The sequence below is a fragment of the Carcharodon carcharias genome, chromosome 6 (assembly GCF_017639515.1).
Source record: "Carcharodon carcharias isolate sCarCar2 chromosome 6, sCarCar2.pri, whole genome shotgun sequence".
Taxonomy (NCBI): Eukaryota; Metazoa; Chordata; class Chondrichthyes; order Lamniformes; family Lamnidae; genus Carcharodon; species Carcharodon carcharias.
Window position 1 is genome coordinate 110635579 of NC_054472.1, and position 20804 is coordinate 110656382.

At 44.4% G+C, this 20804-nt stretch overlaps 1 protein-coding gene across 3 annotated transcripts in view; it reads right to left on the reverse strand.

The window, feature by feature from the left end:
* The window catches only part of spidr (scaffold protein involved in DNA repair), a 336544-nt gene that overhangs the window by 43758 nt on the left and 271982 nt on the right, over positions 1-20804 (reverse strand). For all 3 annotated transcript variants that reach the window (XR_005943341.1, XM_041190250.1, XM_041190247.1), the window contains 2 exons: positions 18824-18911; positions 16811-16969 (listed from right to left, as the gene is read on the reverse strand). Coding sequence is in view for 2 of the 3 variants with exons in the window: in XM_041190250.1 (XP_041046184.1) it covers positions 16811-16969; positions 18824-18911 (247 nt within the window). In the remaining variant the exon portion in view is untranslated. The remainder of the gene's footprint in view (positions 1-16810; positions 16970-18823; positions 18912-20804) is intronic.

Below are 20804 nucleotides of genomic sequence, written 5' to 3' on the forward strand. Positions count from 1 at the left end.
GCACTTCAAGCCTGCCCTGCCATTCAAGAAGATCATGGCTGATTTGCCTCAGGCCTCAACTCCTCTGTCGTGCCAGCTCCACATAGCCCTTAACTCCCCAATATTTCTAAAATCTATATAAAATCTAAAATCTATATCTCTTTAAATACTTTCACTGATCTAGCCTCCACAACTCTCTGGAGTAGAGAATTGCAGACATTCACTACCCTCTGAGAGAAAAAATTCCATCGCATCTCAGTTTTAAATGAGTGCCCCCTTATTCTGTAACTATGTCCCCTAGTTTCAGATTTCTCCACTAGTGGAAACATCTTCTCAATATCTACCCTTTCAAGCCCCCTCAGAATCTTGTACATTTCAAGATCATCACCCATTCTTCTAAACTCTAATGAATAAAGGCCAAACCGCTTTAGCTGTTCTTGATAAGCCAACCCCTTCAACCCAGGGATCAGCCAAGTGAATCTCATTTGAACTGCCTTCAATGCCAGTATATCCTTTCTTAAATAAGGGGACCAAAACTATACACAATACTCCAGGTGTAGCCCCACCAACACCCTGTACAGTTGTAACAAGATTTCCCTATTTTTAAACTCCAACTCCCTAGCAATACAGGCCAAAATTCCATTTGACTTCTTAATTACTTGCTACACCTGCATGTTAACTTTTTTGTGTTTCATGCACAAGAACACCCAGATCCCTCTGTACTGCACTTTTTTGGAGTCTCTCTGCATTTAAATAATAGTCCACCTTTTGATTCTTCTGACCAAAGTGCATGAACTCACACTTTGCTATTTTAAACTCCATCTGCCAAGTTTTGCCCACTCACTCAGCCTATTGATATCCTCTTGCAGATTCCTTACGTCCTGATCACAACATGTTCTCCCAACTATTTTTGTATCATCAGCAAATTTGGATACATTCCTCTAAGTCATTAATATAGATAGTAAATAATTGTGGCCCTAGGGCTGATCCTTGTGGCACTCCACTAGTTATGTCTTTCCAACCTGAAAAATACCCAGTAATCCCAACTCTCTGTCTTCTGTGTGTTGACAAATCCTCAATCCATGCTAATACATTACCCCCAATACTGTGAGCTCCAGTCTTGTGCAATAACCTTTTATGTGACACCTTATCGAATGTCTTCTGGAAATCCAAATACACTACATCTACTGGTTCCCCTTTATCAACTCTGCTTGTTATATCCTCAAAGAACTCTAACAAATTTGTCAAACATGATTTCCCTTTCACAAAACCATGCTCTGTGTGATTGCGTTAAGCTTTTCTAAATGTCCTGCTTTTTCTTCCTTAATAATGGACTCTAGCATTTTCCCAACTACAGATGTTTGGTTGACTGGCCTATAGTTTCCTGCTTTTTGTCTCCCTCAGTTCTTGAACAGGGGTATCACTTTAGCGGTTTTCCAATCCACTGGGAACCTCCTGGAATCCAGTGAGTTCTGGAATATTTCGACCAATGCCTCCACTATCTCTGTAGCCACTTCCTTTAAATCCTTGGATGCAGGCCATCAAGTCCTGGCGACTTGTCTGCCTTTAGTCCCATTAGTTTGTCAAATACTTTGTCCCTCATGATAGACTGTTACAACATCTTTCCTCCCATTAGCTCCTTGCTTATCTGATATCTTTGGGACGTTTATAGTGTCCTCTACCGTGAAGACCGATACAAAATATTGGTTTAATTTCTCTGCCATTTCCCTTTTCCCTGTTATCAATTCTCCAGTTGCATCCTCCAGGGGTCCCACACTCACTTTAGCCACTCTCTTTTTATAAAACCATAGAAGCTCTTGCTGTTTGTTTTTATATTTCTTGCCAATTTAGTTTCATAATCAATTTTCTCCCTCTTTATTAGCTTTTTAGTCATCTGTTGCTGGTTCCTAAAAAATTCCCAATCCTCTGGTTCACAGCTAGTTTTTGCTGCTTTGTATGCCTTAGCTTTTGATTGAATACTCTCCTTGACCATCTTTGTTAACCATGGGTGGTTCATCCTTCTCATCGAGTCTCTCTTTCTGGCCGGGATAAATTTTTGCTGAGCGTTATGAAATACTGCTTAAATGTCTGCCGCTGCTCATCCACTGACCTTCTCCTTAATCTATTTTCCCAGCCTGCTTTAGACAACTGTTTCTTCATACCTCTGTAATTGCCCTTATTTAAGTTGAAGATACTGGTTTGAGACCCGAGTTGCTCACCCTCAAACTGAATTTGAAATTCTATAATGTTGTGATGGCTATCCCTTAACTATGATATCTCTTATTAATCCCACCTCATTACACATTACTAGATCTAAAATAGCCTGTTTCCAGGTAGGTTCTCCAGCATATTACTCTAAGAAACAATCTCTACTGCACTCTACAAATTCGTCTTCCAAGTTAGCCCTGCCAATCTGATTTGTCCAGTCAATATGCAGATTAAAATCACTCATGACAATTGTAGTGCCCTTCTTACATACCTCCATTATTTCCTGATTTATGCTTTGTCCTACAGTGAGGCAACACTTCGGGGTCCTATAGATGACTCCCACCCGTGACTTCTTCCCCTTGCTATTCCTTATTTCCACCCAAACTGATTCCACATCACGATCTATTGCACCTATATCACTACTCACTACCGCACTGATACCTTCCTTTATTAACAAAGCTACCCAACCTCCTTTCCATTTTGCCTATTTTCCAGAACGTCGAATACCCTTGAATATTGAGTTCCCAGTCTTGGTCACCTTGCAACCATGTCGCTGTCTATCAAGTCATATTCATTTATTTCTATTTGTGCCATCAACTCATTTATCTTGTTACAAATGCTGCGTGCATGCATTCAGATAAAGAGCCTTAAGCTTTGACTTTTTACCATTATTACTCATTCTGCTTCTAATTTCTGCTGCACTCTTCAGGTTATACTTTCTGCCCCTTCCTGTCACACTTTGATTATCGTTCGCCTCTTCACTGCCCTGCACCTCTACTCTTTTGTTTCTTTTTGATTTTTTTAAACTTCCTTTCAATTGAACCCTCACCCCACTAATTAGTTTAAAGCCCTTTGTATTTATATGATTCGCCAGGACACTGGTCCCAGCATGGTTCAAATGAAGCCCATCCCAAAGGAACAGTTCTCTCCTTCCCCAGTACTGGTGTCAAAGCTCCATGAATTAGGACCCATTTCTCCCACACCAATCTTTGAGCCATGCATTTACCTCTCAAATCTTATTTACCCTACACTAATTTGCACGTGGCTCAGGTAGTAATCCAGAGGTTATTACCTTTGTGGTTCTGGTTTTTAATTTAGCTCCGAGCTGCTCGTAGTCCCTCAGCAGAAGCTCTTTCCTAGTCCTACCTATGTCGTTGATATCTACGTGGACCACGCTAACTAGATCCTTCCCCTTTCACTCCAAGTTTCTCTGCAGCCCAGAAGAGACGTCCTTAACCTTGGCACAAGATAGGCAACACAGCCTTCGGGACTCTATTTCTTTGCTGTAGAGAACAGTATCTATTTGCCTAACTATGCTTTCTCCTATTCCTGCTACATTTCTCTTTTCTTCCCTCCACTTGAATGGCGCTCTGTACCGCAGTACTATGGTCAGTTTGCTCATCCTCCTTACAGTCTGTGCCCTCATCCACACAGCAGCAAGAACCTCGGACCTACTGGACAAGGGAACTGGCTGAGGCTCCTCCAAAGCTAAATTCTGGATCCCTATACCTGCCTCACTCGCAGTCACACCCTCATGTCCCTGACCATGGTCCAAATCTGATGTGATTAATCGAAGGGGTGTGGCTGTCTCCTGAAACACAGTGTCCAGATAATTCCCCCCTCTCTGGTGAGTCTGCAGCTCGGACTCCAGCTCATCAATTTTGAGCTGAAGTTGCTCGAGCAGTCAACACTTGCTGCAGATGTGGTCACTGTAGATTGGACCGGCGTCCACCAGTCCCCACATACTACAGTTGCAACGCATCACCTGCCCAAACATATCAATTCTATCTAATTAATTTGGATGTTAAATATTTTAAAACTGTACTCTTCAGCTGTGACAACATCTCCTGATTTGAACCACTTGGCCAATCAAAAAAGACAAGGAAGAGATACCCACCAATCACCTACCTATTTTCCTTTGACATCACACTTCAGCTCCGACAGGTAGAAACAGGTTGAAGGGGCTCTCTGCGCAGGTTTTTATCTCCTGCTGTTGCTGCCCTTCTCACGCAGGTTCACTCTCCCTATTGATGGAATTTTTTAACTCCAAAAATAATCGATAATCCTTCTTTCTCAATTTGTGAATACACTTTTTCGGCTGTGGACACATAGCCTATCGGCCTTTCTGAACCGTCCATTTTGTGCAATAGTACACTCCCACGCCATATGCAGACGAGTCGCAGGTTAGAACCAGTTCCTTTTTCAGGTCGTAGTGTACTCACAAGTTTGAAGAATGCAAGAGTTGTTCTGCGAAGAGCAGTGGGAAACCAGGGGATTGGGAAGCCTACAAAGACCAACAGAGGACAACTAAAAAAGGAATAAGGAGGGAGAAGATTAAATATGAGGGTAAACTAGCCAGTATTATAAAAGAAGATTGCAAGAGTTTTTGTAGGTATATAAAGGGTAAGAGAGAGGCAAAAGTGGACATTGGGCTGCTGGAAAACGATGCTGGAAAAGTAGTAGTGGGGAACAAAGAAATGGCGGAGGAACTGAATAGCTACTTTGTGTCAGTCTTCATGGTGGAAGACACGAGTAACATCCCTAAAGTTCAAGAGAGTCGGGCGGCAGAGGTGAATATGGTGGCCATTATCAAGGAGAAGATGCAAGAAAAACTGAAAGGTCTGAAGGTGGATAAATCACCTGGACCAGATGGATTACACCCCAGAGTGCTGAAGGAGATAGCTGAAGAGATAATGGAGGCGTTAGTGGTGATCTTTCAGGAATCACTTGAGTCAGGGAGGGTCCCAGAGGACTGCCAAATCACTAATGTAACCCCCCTGTTTAAGAAGGGAGTGAGGCAAAGGACAGGAAATTACAGGCCAATTAGCCTGACCTCAGTTGTTGTTAAGATTTTAGAGTCCATTATTAAGGATGAGATTTCAGAATACTTGGAAGTGCATGGTAAAATAGGGCAAAGTCAGCATGGTTTCATCAAGGGGAGGTCATGCCTGACAAATCTGTTAGAATTCTTTGAGGAGGTAACGAGCAGGTTAGACAAAGGAGAGCCAATGGATGTTATCTACTTGGACTTCCAGAAGGCCTTTGACAAGGTGCTGCACAGGAGGCTGCTCAGTAAGATAAGAGCCCATGGTGTTAGAGCAAGGTACTAGCATGGATGGAAGATTGGCTGTCTGGCAGGAGGCAGAGAGTGGGGGTAAGGGGGTCCTTCTCAAGATGGTAGCCGGTGACTAGTGGAGTTCCGCAGGCGTCAGTGTTGGGACCACAACTTTTCACTTTATACATTAATGATCTAGGTGAAGGAACTGAGGGCATCCTGGCTAAGTTTGCAGATGATACAAAGATAGGTGGAGGGACAGGTAGTATTGAGGAGGCGGCGAGGCTGCAGAAGGATTTGGACAGGTTAGGAGATTGGGCAAAGAAATGTCAGATGGAATGCAACGTGGGGAAGTGTGAGGTCGTGCACTTTGGTAGGAAGAATAGAGGCATAAATTATTTTCTAAATGGGGAGAGAATTCAGAAATCTGGAGTGCAAAGGGACTTGGCAGTCCTAGTCCAGGATTCTCTTAAGGTTAACTTGCAGGTTGAGTCGGTAGTTAGGAAGGCAAATGCAATGTTGGCATTTATTTCGAGAGGACTAGAATATAAAAGCAGGGATGTGCTGCTGAGGCTTTATCAGGCTCTGGTCAGAACACATTTAAAATATTGTGAGCAATTTTGGGACCCGTATCTCAGGAAAGATGTGCTGGCCCTGGAGAGGGTCCAGAGGAGGTTCACGTGAATGATTCCAGGAATGAAAGGCTTAACATATGAGGAACGTTTGAGGACTCTGGGTCTATGCTTGATGGAGTTTAGAAGGATGAGGGGGGATCTGATTGAAACTTACAGAATACTGAAAGGCCTGGATAGAGTGGATGTGGGGAAGATGTTTCCATTAGTAGGAGAGACTAGGACTCGAGGGCACAGCCTCAGAGTAAAGGGAAGACCTTTGGAACAGAGATGAGGAGAAACGTCTTTAGCCAGAGGGTGGTGAATCTATGGAATTCATTGCCACAGAAGGCTGTGGAGGCCAGATCGTTGAGTGTATTTAAGACCGAGATAAATAGGTTCTTGATTGGTAAGGGGATCAAAGGTTACGGGGAGAAAGTGGGAGAATGGGATTGAGAAACTTATCAGCCATGACTGAATGGCGGAGCAGACTCGATGGGCCGAATGGCTTAATTTCTGCTCCTATGTCTTATGGTCTAACTTCCGTGAAGGCTTCTTCTTGGAGTGACTTCCAAACCCAACACTGGTTTTTCTTAAGTAATGAGTGTCGAGGGGCTAGGACTGTTAGGTTGTCTAGGAATCAGCCATAATAATTAACCTTATCTAAGAATTACTTGAGTTTAAAGACATTTTTAGGCAAAGGGGCCTCCTTAATATCTTTACCTTTTTCTTCCAGCAGGTAATCATTGGGGATCCACCCAGTGGCCCACATAAATGGCTTCACTTGCCTGAAAGGTACACTTTTTCTTTTTTTAAGCACACCCCTGCTTCCAAAAATAGTTTCAAGACTTCCTCCAAATTAGCCAAGTGTTCAGCTTCTGTGAACCCCGTTATTAGGATGCCTTCCAAGTAGACCACGACTTGAGATAGTCCTTGTAGCAAACTCTCCATTGTCCTCTGGAAAATTACGCAGGCTAAAGAAATACCAAAGAGCAGAAGCCTGCATTGATATAACCCTTTGTGGGTGTTTATGGTCACAAAGTCTCTGGAGGTATCACCCAGTTCCAGCTGCTGATATGTGTGACTCATATCTAGTTTAGTATAAGCTGTTCCTCCTGCTAATTTAGCATAGGAATCCTCAATCTTTGGGATAGGGTACTTATCCAACTTGGAAGCTTTGCTTACTGTTAGTTCATAGACCCCAAAGATTTAGATTGTCTGATCAGGTTTTAAGGCGGGGACTATAGGCACTGCCCACAATGAGAATTGAACTGGCTCTATGACCCCCCAGGCTCTCTAAACGATTCAATTTGGTGTCATCCTTCCCCCTAAGAGCATATGGCACCAGTCTTGCTCTAAAGAAATGAGGGGTTGCTTCCAAGTCGACGTAGATCTTAGCCTGCAGGCCTTTGATTCTACCCAGTTCATCTTGAAAAACCTTGTCATATTTCTTCAGCAGTTCTGACAGTTCTCCTACTCGTAGCTGGAAAATTTCAGACCAATTTAGTTTAATTTCTTTCAACCAATCAGAACCTAGATTGGTCCTTCGCCTTCTACTACTATCACCGGGAGGCACGCTGTATGGTGCTAATAATAAACAAGTGCAGTGCTAATATCCTTCACTTGGATAGCGGCGCCAGTAAAAGCTTTCAATTTGGCTGAAGTCTGTCCCAAATTCAATTGTTGAGTACCCTTGTTTAAATATTTGAAGGTGTGCTCTCCCACTACAGTGGTTGAAGCACCAGTGTCCACTTGCATCATTAAAGGTTTTCTATTTACCTGATGAGTAACAGTGATTAGCTCTGTCTTCCCTACTTTCACATTAAATAGGGAGTAAATATCAGAAATGGTGGTTTCTGGTTCCTCTACATTATGTATTTCGATTAACTTAGTTTGCTACCTGGGAATCCGTTTCAATGCTGTACAATGCTTCAGTGTGTGCCCTCTTTTATGGTAAAAATAGAACTCCAACATTTTAAAACAGCAAGATTTAGGAGTATAATTGCTTCTACATCGGTAACCATTCATTTTCAGGTTTACTGCTGAACTGTTTCCTGTATTTATTTTAAATTTTTGGGTAGCGGGGACTGTCTCCCGCTTCACGGTGTCCCGGCTTTTTGTGCCACACCCAGCTGTCTGTTCCCGCCCCAACTGGAAAACGGCGCCATTTTGTGCACCTTGTATAGCCTGCACGTCCCATTGGGTGCTTTCCATCGCGAGCGCTATTCCCAATTCCTTTTTAAAATCGAGGTTTACTTCAGCTAATAATTGCTGTTGAATGGCATCATCTTGCACGCCACAGACCAAACAATCCCTGAGCAATTCACCATGTATGTAGTAATGGTCCCCCCTCCTCCATCTTGACCCCTGTTTAACCCAAATTTTAAAATTTATTTATTTATCTTTATTTATTTTGTTTTTAAATTTTATTTTATTCTTCTATTTATTCATTCATTTTTAAAATCCTTCTCCCCCAAACCCCCTCCCCCACAGGGCTATCTGTCACTTGTTTTTATGTTTTGCTTTCACGGAGTGCTGACCCTTGTTCTGCTATTAACATCTTCTGCTATCTTACCTTTATGTCACTATTAGCACCTTCTTTCTATCACTACCAATAACACTCCCTTTGTCTTGTATCTATGACAACTTTGTCGATCTCTCCTTAGCTGTCACCTATGCCTGACCTATCTTGGTCCACCTGCTCCACCTCCTCTTAAACAGTATCAAATCCATCACATTTTTAGTTCTCTTTAGCTCTGAAGAAGAGTCATACGGACTTGAAAGTTAACTGTTTCTCTATCCACAGATGCTGCCAGACCTGCTGAGTTTTTCCAGAATTTTCTTTTTTATTTGTTCCACAATGACTCCCTGGTTAACAACTGGAAGATGACCATTGCAGGCTTATGTTCATTCATGTTTTTGCTCAATGTTTCCACAGACATGAGCACTAGTGTTTCTTGGATGGAGCAGACAGTATTGCGCTTATCCTGACAATCAGGCAACTAAGGAGGAGAAGAAGGGCCTGTCACTGCATGGCTGGGCAAAAGGAAGAGCCTCACTCTGATGAACAAGGGCCAGAGGGCCCCCTCAAGACCCAGATACTGAGGCTGACAGGTCTATTGAGCGGAAGTGTCTGGCAAAACCAAGGGTGTATAGAAGGCATCTCTCATACCTCCAGATGAGTGAGAGACAGTGCCGTAGATGCCTTTGCATGTCTAGGGATGTGATGGCTCAGATCTGCCATGTTCTCCAGGAGGATCTAATGCCACAGGGACCGGGGGGCCATCCATTGCCAGTGGCTCTAAAAGTGTCTGCCACTCTGAACTTCTCTGCAAGTGGCTCATTCGAGGGCTCTACAAGGAATCTCTGCGAGATTTCTTAAGCATCTGCTCACAAGTGCATTCGAGAAGTTATGGAGGCCCTATTTAGCAAGGCACACAATGATGTCCAGTCCTCCTTAGATGAAGCCAGCCAGGATGCCAGAGCAGTGGGATTTGCAGCGATCTCCAGATTCCCAAAGGTGCAGGGTGCCATCGACTGCACATATGCGGTTTTAAGAGCTCCCTTGGAACTGCCAGTATAATTCGTTAACAGGAAAGGTTCCAATCTCTCAATGTGCAGCTGGTCTGCAACCACTAGAAGTAGGAAATGCAAGTATATGCAAGTATGTGCAAGATACCCTGGAAGCTCCTACAACTCAAACATCTTGAATGATTTGCAGGTGCCATAGATCTACGAGGGCCCTCGGCGCGTCCAGGGTTGGCTCCTCGGTGACAAAGGTTACCCACAAAAGTGGTTGATAAAGTCCGTCCAGCAGCCACAAAGTGCCTCAGAAAAGAGGTATAACACTGCTCATTCCGCTATTTTAATTGAGCAGACCACTGGCAGCTTCAATGTCTGGACAGGTGGCGCTCTCCAGTACTCTTCCCAGAGGGTCTCATGGTTTGCCGTGCTCTAAAAAACCTGGTGCTCCAAAGGGGGGGGAATGTCTTGCCAGAAGGAGAGATGGAAGAGCTACGTGCCTCCTCTGATCATAAGGACATTGCAAGGGCCGAGCTCGATTAAGGGGAAGAAGCTGAGGAAGAAGAGGAAGACCCCACGGGCCAGGCCAGATGAGGCAGGTGTCCACATGACATACTTATAGCCACCAGGTTCCAGGAGGAGGATGATGAAGAGCTCATGTGAGACCCTTTAACCAGTGCTTTCCCATGCTGGATCCACCTTACCATCTTGGCTGCAATCCTAATCAGGTCAATGCAGTACATCCATCTCTGAATGAGTTACTTGCATCATGATGTCCTCATCCTTGGAAGGTACAGCAGCCTTGGGAGCCTTTTCTGTTTTGGAATAATAACTACAACACGGTGTTTTGTGAGCAGAGTTGAGATGGTGCAGCCTCTTCAAGCATCTCGCCAACATTCCACTGCCCATGGCAGCCTTCAAGAGGTAGGAACAGCACTGCAATCCTCAGTGCTCTTGTAGCAGTATGCTGCAGTCTGGCAAGGTGCCTCAAGGGGGACAATCATCACTCAGTGGTTCTCGCCTTCATATGCGAGCTCAATTGTGAATCTGCACTGTGGTTTCTTTGCACAGGAAAAATCGTTCAGGCAAGACAAGTGTTCAGGACTCTTCATCATACTCAGTCCCAGCATTAGATATTTCTTTAGGACGCAGTCATCTGTAACTCTCAGTAATAGATGCGACGCTGCCACCTCTCACCTTTCAGTGGACTACAAAACCTTCGGGAGCAGCAGTCTGATATCTGTCAAGCATTCATGACCATGTCCTGTTTGGAGTCTCCCAATATTCCGTACTGCCTAGCTGTGGCACTTGTGTGTGCAAAAGAAAATTGTGACACACCACCTAGGCAATTAAGGACCCAAATCATTGTTAATAAAGAGCACACATCAGATGTATTGCAGCCTCACGCTGATCCCATTTGAGATCTCCACATTTTCATTCCAACAGTATGACATGCATATGGAACCCAAGCTCACTGATGCGATGGTCAGTTGCATATTACTATGTCTACTGACCATCTCAGAGCTGGCAGAGGGTTAATGTGGCCAGACGCTAGCCAGACCTTCTGGCCCCAGTGCTGCATCCTCCCATGTCTAAGTCAGGCATCTGGGGCCCCTGCACTCAACTCCTAGGTTGCACAATTTTAACTACCTAGCCAGAATCGCAAGGCTCAACATCTGTCAGCAAGACTCATAGCTCTAAATCATGAAGGTTCGAAGGTGGGGATTAATTTGGGGTGACATTCACATGTACAGCGGATGTATTTCCTGACTTGGAAAGATATTGCCGTTCCTTCGCTGTTGCTGGGTTGAAATCCTGGAACTCCCTCCCTAACAGCACTGTGAGTTTAGCTACACCACATGGACTGCAGCAGTTCAAGAAGGCAGCTCACCACCACCTTCTCAAGGGCAATTAAAGATGGGCAAATAAATGTCAGCCTAGCCAATGACAGCCACATCCTATTAAAAAAAATCACGCTGCAGGCAGACAGGAGCACATAAGAGCACTGAGTTTGGGTTCATATGTAAAGCTCACTCAAGGCTTATGGAAAGTACATGGAGACCAATGAAAGATTCACCGACTCCATGTGCATTGCCATTCAATTCTGTTAGGTCCACATTGAACACAATACAATGCAGAAGCATAAGGGGGCAAAAGCAGCTTCCAGGTTCTAAACTAATGAGGCAACATTATATGAACATCTGAAACAGGTCTCAGAGATGCCTTGACCAACCACAACTTTCTTAGAGGCAGACGCTTCAGTCATGGTTATACTGCACAGAGAACGGTCAGGCACTGTAATGAGATGGTTCTAAGCACCACAGATGATGGAGCATCTGTGACACTTGACTGACCATGGAACATATCAACAGATAAGAGTGGCATACACAACTTGAGAAATGGAATAAGTCAAAATCTATTTACATTTGTGCAAATTTGATGCAGAATGTGGGCACCCGTGTATTTCTTAATTTTTCTTCTCCCTACTGCTATGTCCAGGTGCTTCCCGACACAGCAGAGGTGGAGGCAGCCTGCTGACTGTTACGCCCTCTTGTCTGTGATGACCTTGGTGGTCGTCCGCTAGAGGGCCGAGGCCTGAAAGGCTCCGACCTGCTTTGGGTCTCCTGCTGTAGAGCAGGTGCACCTCCTTGGCCTGTGCATCCGCAGATGATGGGGTCAAAGGCAGAGGGGATTGGGATCAGCTGGACACTCTTGGAGTCACCTGGGTGGATTGCCCTGGATGTCCAGCTGATGGTCCTCCTCCTATGGGTGCCCGAGGGCCCCTCCCTGACTCCTTGAGGAGAAGGGGCACCTGGAGTGAGGTTGGATTGCCTCGTCCCCTCTTGCCTAGCCACTGATGGATCCCATCTATGCCTAGAGCAATGGAGTGCAGGCCCTGGCACATATTAGGCATAATGTCCTGGACAAAGATCTCCATGGTGGTTGCCATCCTACCAGTATTGACCTTGGTGCTGGCATGGCTGCACTACGACATCAGACTGAATGTGGATGGACTCCTCCATTATCTGTTGCAATCTGGTGATGGCATCTGACAACATTGCCTGCTGTTCCTATTTCTCCATGCAGCTCCAACATCTGTGTTAGGGCCAAATCCAGAGGCTTGTCATCTGACTTGGACTCTGCAGCCGTTTGGTCTCCAGCAGTCCTCCGAGTGCCGGTGACCTTGGATGTCCCTAGCTCCAACTGCTGTGGACCCGAATCTGTGCTGTGCTCACCAGATGGTGACCCCGAGCTTGCTTGTGTGTGTCTCTGCGCTGGCGGGGGGTCGGGTGAATGCTGTGAAGAGTCTTCATCCACTGTGTCTTCAGTATCCTCATCTGAGGTGGTGTGGAGGTTGGGGCTGGTTGCCAGCGGGCCTCTTCCTTTTACTGCTGGTGCCTGCTAAAGAGAGAAGAGATAATTAGTAATTCGCTGCACAGTCAACAACATTATAAAGTGCTCAGTTTCGTCAGGTGATAGATGGGCTGTTGATGGGTCCTCATTGGCTTGGGAGATGCCAGTCTCATCCGTGGGGCAGGCATGGTCCCAGTCTTCGCTGGCCAGCTCTGCTGCATGCTCTTCATACTGTGTGAGGGGCCTGAGCTCACGCAACCCCCTTTTGGTCTGGGATCTCTCCCTTTTGCTGTGGGCAATCTTCTCTTGCATAAAGACAAATGGACAGATTGTGTGCAGGATGTATGCCAAGGCAAATGATAAAGATGCCTAAAATAGAAACAAAAAATCCTGAAAAAACTCAGCAGGTCTGGCAGCATCGGTGGAGAAAGAAACAGAGTTAACATTTCAAGTCCATATGACTCTTCTTCAAAGCCTAAGGATGCCTGCCTTCTTTGGATGCTGAGTGGACCTATGTAAGGGTAGAGGAATTGAGCTGCACAAGATGCAAGAAGAGATGAAGATGTCAAAGTATGTGTGAGAGAATCAGTAATGTCGCTTGCACTGGTAGTGAGAGAGATCTGTGGATTGTAACACTGTGAATACCTGATTGTCTTGTGAGAGTGAGGAGAAGGCTTATTTATCCTGGCGGAGCAGATTAAATCATTCATCCTCTTCCTGCACTGGATGGCAGTCCTCTTCTGAAACATTGGTGCTGACTGCCCTGGCGATCTGCTCCCAAGCTGGTGTGGTGAGGTTGGTGGACCTCCTTCTGCCACAGGGGTAAAGATTTTCCTGGTGTGCATCCACAGAGTCAAGAAGTGCCCCCAGGCACTGTCGCTGAACTTGAGGGCAGTAACCTTCTTACTTTTCAGGGCCTTTTCAGGTTACTATTCGCGACAGCTAGTCCTGGGCTGCAGAGAGTGAATGATGTGTGCAAGTACTGTTTAAATATGGTGCCCAGAAAGATGATCTGATGAAATCATGGCATGGCAGATGAAATTCAGCCCACCCCTCCATGAGGTACGTTCATGCATATATAATAAGCTGAAAAATGAACAATCTGGCACGGAGACCCACCACACCAGCCGACGGTACACGCGGCGTTTTTCCCGCCCGTCACCACACTTAGGCCAGGATTTTCCCTGCCCGCTGGCATCGGGCAAGTTCAGTGGCATGAGCAGACAATATGGCACGATCGGTTTGATGATGGCGTGAAACCAGTTTGTGATCGCCCGCTCAGCCCGCTATTGGTGGGCCATGTTCTCTGCCATTAGAAGTCAGAAACTTCATTGTAGTAACATCAGCATATCATTATTAGGCCTGCCCGCCAGAATTGTCCCAGCTCCACCCACCTCCCCACCCTGCACTAGATCATCCGCCCACGTTGGCGGCAAGACATATCGACAAGTTTCACAACAGCACATAAGCAACTGGCGGGCTGGAGTTCACTCAGGACTTCAAGGTTTGTTTGCCTACCTTGCTTTGGTCAGCCCTCACAGTTATCAGCACCAGGTTTCACAGATAGCATCACATCACTTTTAGGGGGGGCTCGCAGCAGTTCTCTACCTACCAGGTCAGCCAAAAGGTGGGTGGCATTTCAATGGCTGCAGAGCTAGGGCTTGCTTGGCAGGGGGAGAAGTGGCCTCAGGCAAAGGAAGAGGCTGCAGGACGAGGGTTGTACTGGGGAAGGAGGGTAACCCAGGGTGTGTGAGGAGGCACATGTTGATCTGCAATCATCACCATGATCTGTGCAAGCAGCCTCAAGATGGTGAGGGCTGAGGAGGCAGTCACCAGAGGTTATAAGGTCAGGTGGACATGTGAGGGTATGTGTGTGAGAATGGGTGGTGAGTCCCTTGAGCTGGCAGTGATTGAGATGCCAGTGAATGTGTGACTGATTTAATTAAGTGTGTGAGTTTAGAGTGATGAGATGGTTGCTATACCCTCATGGCACAGATGAGATCAGTCATCTTCTATCTGCATTAGATGGCCAGCCTCTTCTGTGCAACATTGGCACTGATCACCACTGCCACTGCCTCCCAAGCCTGTTTGGTCACACCGCTGCCCATCCTGCAGCCAGAGCTGGGGTAGAGAACATCGCAAAAGGCCTCCAAGGTATCCAAAAGGCATTCCAGTGACATGTCATTAAACTTGGGGGTTGCAGTCTTTTTGCCTTTTGTGGACATCGTCCCTGCAGTAGTCGTGGGCTGGGTGCACTAAAATGTGAGTGTGGCTGGACTTTAAGCTTGGCCCCTGGCTTGATGGAGCGGCGAGGTGATTGCCGTTATCGAAATGCCACGTTTCCTGGAAATGCATAACTAATACACTGAGTTTGGGATGATACAGCGTGAAAACGCGCCACTGCGGTAAACCGTCATTTTACCCGCCCACTACTGCACTTAGTGTAAATCTGGGACAATTCCACCCTTAGTCTCTGGAGCGGAAAATTCCGCCCTATTTCTTTTCTTGTAAACATCTTATGTTTGTTACATTACAGCAGTACTACATTTCAAAAGTATTTCATTGCTGTAAAGCACTTTGGGAGGTGCTGAAGTCATGAAAGGCACAATTATAAATATTTCTTTTATGTTCAAATGTGTGGCCCAACTGCCTATTATACAACCACATAAACTCAGGGGTATAACAATAGGACTTAATTTTAATTAGAACTGGAGATTGTTTCAAAGCAGTGCTACACAGATGTTGATTCCCAGGGGGTATGCAGCATCATCAGCCACTGCCTGTGCAGCCCTTGCAGGTTTCCACGCTAATATTGTTACAAAATGGGGTTTAGGGAGGGAGTGGGGTATACTGACTGACTTCAGCATTATCTTTCTTTCTAGGCAACTTCTAACTGCAAAATCTAAACTCTTGAATTTTTAGCTTCCAGCTACGGCCCAAGATTGTGTCCTGCAGTTCTCTTTTCAAAACCTCACTGAACCCAAACATGGTTCCCCTTCTTTTCTCATGTTGGGATCAACTCCAGGAAGCAGAAAGGCAGTGTCTTGAACATTTTCCTGGGCAGAATTTGCCAACCGACCCGTCAACCAAAGCACCTACTCCCTTTCCCCAGAGTATATTCTCCAGAAGCATATTGTGATGCGATTATTGGAGTGGGATTGTAATCATCACCATGACATGCCCACCTGGAATAAGATGACAAATTACTTAATCCGCCACAACAATCCTGGTAAAATGGTTTATGAGGGGATGATGGATTCTCACTGTATCAGTTTGAAATATACTATGAATTGTGACACTCCAAAGTGGCTCATCAGGCTTAAATAGACATTGTGAATGCTTGATGCTTCTGGCTTTTCTTTAAAGACTGTGCAAATCACTTTGTTTTAAACTATAACACCATAAGTCAATTCCAAAATTCTTTTCAGGAAGAAAATACAATGATCAAAAGGTCCAAAATGTGATGTGGTTGAAGCAAGTGATTTACAGGTGGGAAATTAAAACTGTTCCAGTCTAAAACCTTTGCGAGTAAAAATATTATAAATGCTAGCTCATTAAAGGCGTAAATGAAATAGTTTGTTACAAAATTAAATGCTAGCTGCGTAAAATGTAAAAATAATCGCTCTCTCCAATTTGTAACAATTATTGCATTCATTGTACCTTTCACTTTCCTTTTTCCCAGTATTCTTCTTGCAGTCAAGCAGCACACCTTGACTGAAAGGACACAGGTGAGATAAATCACCTCTGTGACATTTAGAAAATCATTCTCAGCTAAGGAACAGAGATTTGTAGCTTGCTACAGTCCCTTAGGTATCAAATTCTGCTAAGTTCTGTGCCTGATGACCCAGTCATGATCTGGAGTTTGTCATGCAGGATTGAGCCTGAGTGCAAATTTTTAGCAGAAGCTGGTTTTGAATCCAGGTCAGCTAGTGCATGACACAAAGATGAATTTACCAATTTCAAAAATTATAGGAGATTTATAACTTATAATTGTTTCACACTGTTATTAGAAACAGGACATAAATCAAGTCTTACAAAGAAACATGAAATTATTTGACATATTCACAGTACATCCAATTACCTGAAAAATATGCTTTAAATCGTTCAGTGTTGAAGGTCGATAGAGGTCAGAAACATTTTCATTCTGAAGCACATCTAGTCCTCCTTCCCCTGGAAGAGCGGTAAGTACATAGCAAAAACTTGGAGTGGGCAGAAGCACGTCAGTGGACAAATCTACGTGCTAGAAAAATAAATCACAATGTGTTAGAAGAATTGGTTTTAACCTAGATTGCAAATAACGCCAGAGTACTGAATTCTTTCTGTAGAATTTTCCTTTTATAAATCAATTTAAGCATTATTAACAGTAAGAAGGGACATCACCACATTCTGAGGGCAATAAGGGATGTGTAATGAATGCAAGTTTGCAAGCATCACCAGAACCCTCAAGCAATTATTTTTAAAATATTATAATGAATTTTATGCAAACAAAATGTCTTAAGTTTTATTAACTACCTTAAACACAGTACAATCAATTCAACTGACTAATCAGCTCCAAAGGAATATATCGGATAATTAAAGATTTAACAAGGAAAGTGAAGATTTTTAAAAATTTGTTCATGGGATGAGAGTGTAACTGGAAACACCAGTATTTGTAAACCATCTCCAATTGTCCTTCAGAAAGTGGTGGTGAGCCATCTTCTTGAACTGCTGCAGTCCATATGGTGTAGGTACATCCACAGTGCTATGAGGAAGGAATTTCCAGGATTTTGATCTAGTTTATTATGATTATGAGGGTAATGCTGTACAATGTTTTTGATGGCCAGTTTAATTTTAAAATTACTACTACTTTCCATCATAGCAACTAAAATGTAGATATGCTCAGGTCAATCTGACACTTGGCCCTATGTATCAAATCAGAAAATGAGCTGCAGAGCAAGTCCATTTTATTGAAATTGTAGAATAATTATCAATTAAAAGTGAGAAGAAACCAGAAAATACAATCAACATTTCACAATCCAGGGATAAACTACCATTTTGCTATTAGCACAAAGTGCTTTTGGATTCACATAGTGCAAATGCAGCAATGTAACTCTGGGGTTGGGTTTCAAACTGAAGCTAAGCAGCAGGAGAACACTCAGAAGAGGTAGTCTCACATTATTATATGCTTGCATTTGATGCCATGTGACTCCTGAAGATTCCCAAACAGATTTGGAAATAAAAGGACACTGCTGCCATGAAATGCATTTGGAACCATGAATTTATTTGGAGGCGGTTAAGAACCAAACACCATTTCATTACGATGATACTACTTGGGTAGCAAAATTATATTTAACATAATTTACATACCATCTTTCTGATAATGTGATGGCAAGCAGCCCAGCTACCTGTAATTTCACATGTGGAAGTTCCAGACAAGACTGTTAATGCGGCCATATGCAGCTAGCTGGCATATGGTGCACTGGAAGCCCATGCACAACTTTAGTGCCCCCAACATGCAAATGAGAGGGGCCTCCCAATAATGCAATTTCAGAGCCTGAGTAGCTGTTAACAACAGGCATGTTGGGTTCTGAATTTTTTTTACATGTTCTTTCATGGGACACTTTGATGTAGACTCTTTTTTATTCTAGATGGCCCTCTTTTTGATGTAGGGCCATCCTTTTTCTTTTCCTTTCCTGGCGTTATCAGCTAAATTCTCCTACAGGGTTTAAGTTTCCTGTAGCTGCAGCTCATATGAAAAAAAGGCAACAACGAACTAGGATTGAACAACACTTTCATTGTTGCTGGCATCTGATATTCGGCTCCAGTGTTTACAGAAATGAAAGAGAGACATGTTAAAAAAACCTTCCCTTTTGTTTTTAGGCTTTGTGTTCATAAATCTTATTCTATTGTTTTAAGAAAATCTGTATCTGACTATGTTATCTGTTTTGCACCATCTTAAATTGAGATGCTCAGGTGAAGCTACCTTACAATTGCTCTAATAAATAGACTTCCCTCACTTAAATCATCAAACAAACCCCAAAAAATTCCCCAGTTCTTTTTGATAAAGACAGTGCCTGTTGAATATGCATCCATGGTTTCAATATATTAGTATTACCTCCTGGCTGCCTTGGCTTTGGCCATGGACTTTTGGAGGAACCAATGGAGGCCAGAGACTATCAATCAGACTGAAGAGTCCTGAAGACCTGGGAGATAACATACAAGTCAGATCAAAACACAATGAAAATTTCCTTGTAAAAATCACAAATAGTAAGCAAAAGACAGGTTTTGACAACTTTGCTGTTTAAAGAAGGTAAAAGAAAGACACACATTTATTTAATAAAAACAAAAAACTGCGGATGCTGGAAATCCAAAACAAAAACAGAATTACCTGGAAAAACTCAGCAGGTCTGGCAGCATCGGCAGAGAAGAAAAGAGTTGACGTTTCGAGTCCTCAGGATCCTTCAACAGAACTAGGCGAATCCAAGGATAGGGGTGAAATATAAGCTGGTTTAAGGTGTTGGGGGGCGGTTTGGGTGGGGGGAGAGAAGTGGAGGGGGGTGGTGTGGTTATAGGGACAAGCAAGCAGTGATAGGAGCAGATCATCAAAAGATGTCACAGACAAAAGAACAAAAGAACACATAGGTGTTGAAGTTGGTGATATTATCTAAACGAATGTGCTAATTAAGAATGGATGGTAGGACACTCAAGGTATAGCTCTAGTGGGGGTGGGGGAGCATAAAAGATTTAAAAATATTTAAAAATAATGGAAATAGGTGGGAAAAGAAAAATCTATATAATTTATTGGAAAAAAAAGGAAGGGGTAAGAAACAGAAAGGGGGTGGAGATGGAGGAGGGAGTTCAAGACGTAAAGTTGTTGAATTCAATATTCAGTCCGGAAGGCTGTAAAGTGCCTAGTCGGAAGATGAGATGCTGTTCCTCCAGTTTGCGTTGGGCTTCACTGCAACAATGCAGCAAGCCAAGGACAGACATGTGGGCAAGAGAGCAGGGTGGAGTGTTAAAATGGCAAGCGACAGGGAGGTTTGGGTCATTCTTGCGGACAGACCGCAGGTGTTCTGCAAAGCAGTCGCTCAGTTTACGTTTGGTCTCTCCAATGTAGAGGAGACCGCATTGGGAGCAACGAATACAGTAGACTAAGTTGGGAGAAATGCAAGTGAAATGCTGCTTCACTTGAAAGGAGTGTTTGGGCCCTTGGACGGTGAGGAGCGAGGAAGTGAAGGGGCAGGTGTTACATCTTTTGCGTGGGCATGGGGAGGTGCCATATGAGGGGGTTGAGGAGTAGGGGGTGATGGAGGAGTGGACCAGGGTGTCCCAGAGGCAACGATCCCTACGGAATGCCGACAGGGGGGGTGAAGGGAAGATGTGTTTGGTGGTGGCATCATGCTGGAGTTGGCGGAAATGGCAGAGGATGATCCTTTGAATGCGGAGGCTGGTGAGGTGATAAGTGAGGGCAAGGGGGACCCTATCATGTTTCTGGGAGGGAGGAGAAGGCATGAGGGCAGATGCGTGAGAGATGGGCCGGACACGGTTGAGGGCCCTGTCAACAACTGTGGGTGGAAAACCTTGGTTAAGGAAGAAGTAGGACATGTCAGAGGAACTGTTTTTGAAGGTAGCATCATCGAAACAGATGCGACGGAGGCGAAGGATCTGAGAGAATGGGATGGAGTCCTTACAGGAAGCGGGGTGTGAGGAGCTGTAGTCGAGGTAGCTGTGGGAGTCGGTAGGCTTGTAATGGATATTGGTGGACAGGCTATCACCAGAGATTGAGACAGAGAGGTCAAGGAAGGGAAGGGAAGTGTCAGAGATGGACCACGTGAAAATGATGGAGGGGTGGAGATTGGAAGCAAAATTAATAAAGTCTCGACGAGAGCATGAAGCAGCACCAAAGTAATCAAAGTACCGGAGAAAGAGTTGTGGAAGGGGGCCAGAGTAGGACTGGAACAAGGAATGTTCCACATACCCCATAAAGAGACAGGCATAGCTGGGGCCCATGCGGGTACCCAGAGCCACACCTTTTATTTGGAGGAAGTGAGAGGAGTTGAAGGAGAAATTGTTCAGTGTGAGAACAAGTTCAGCCA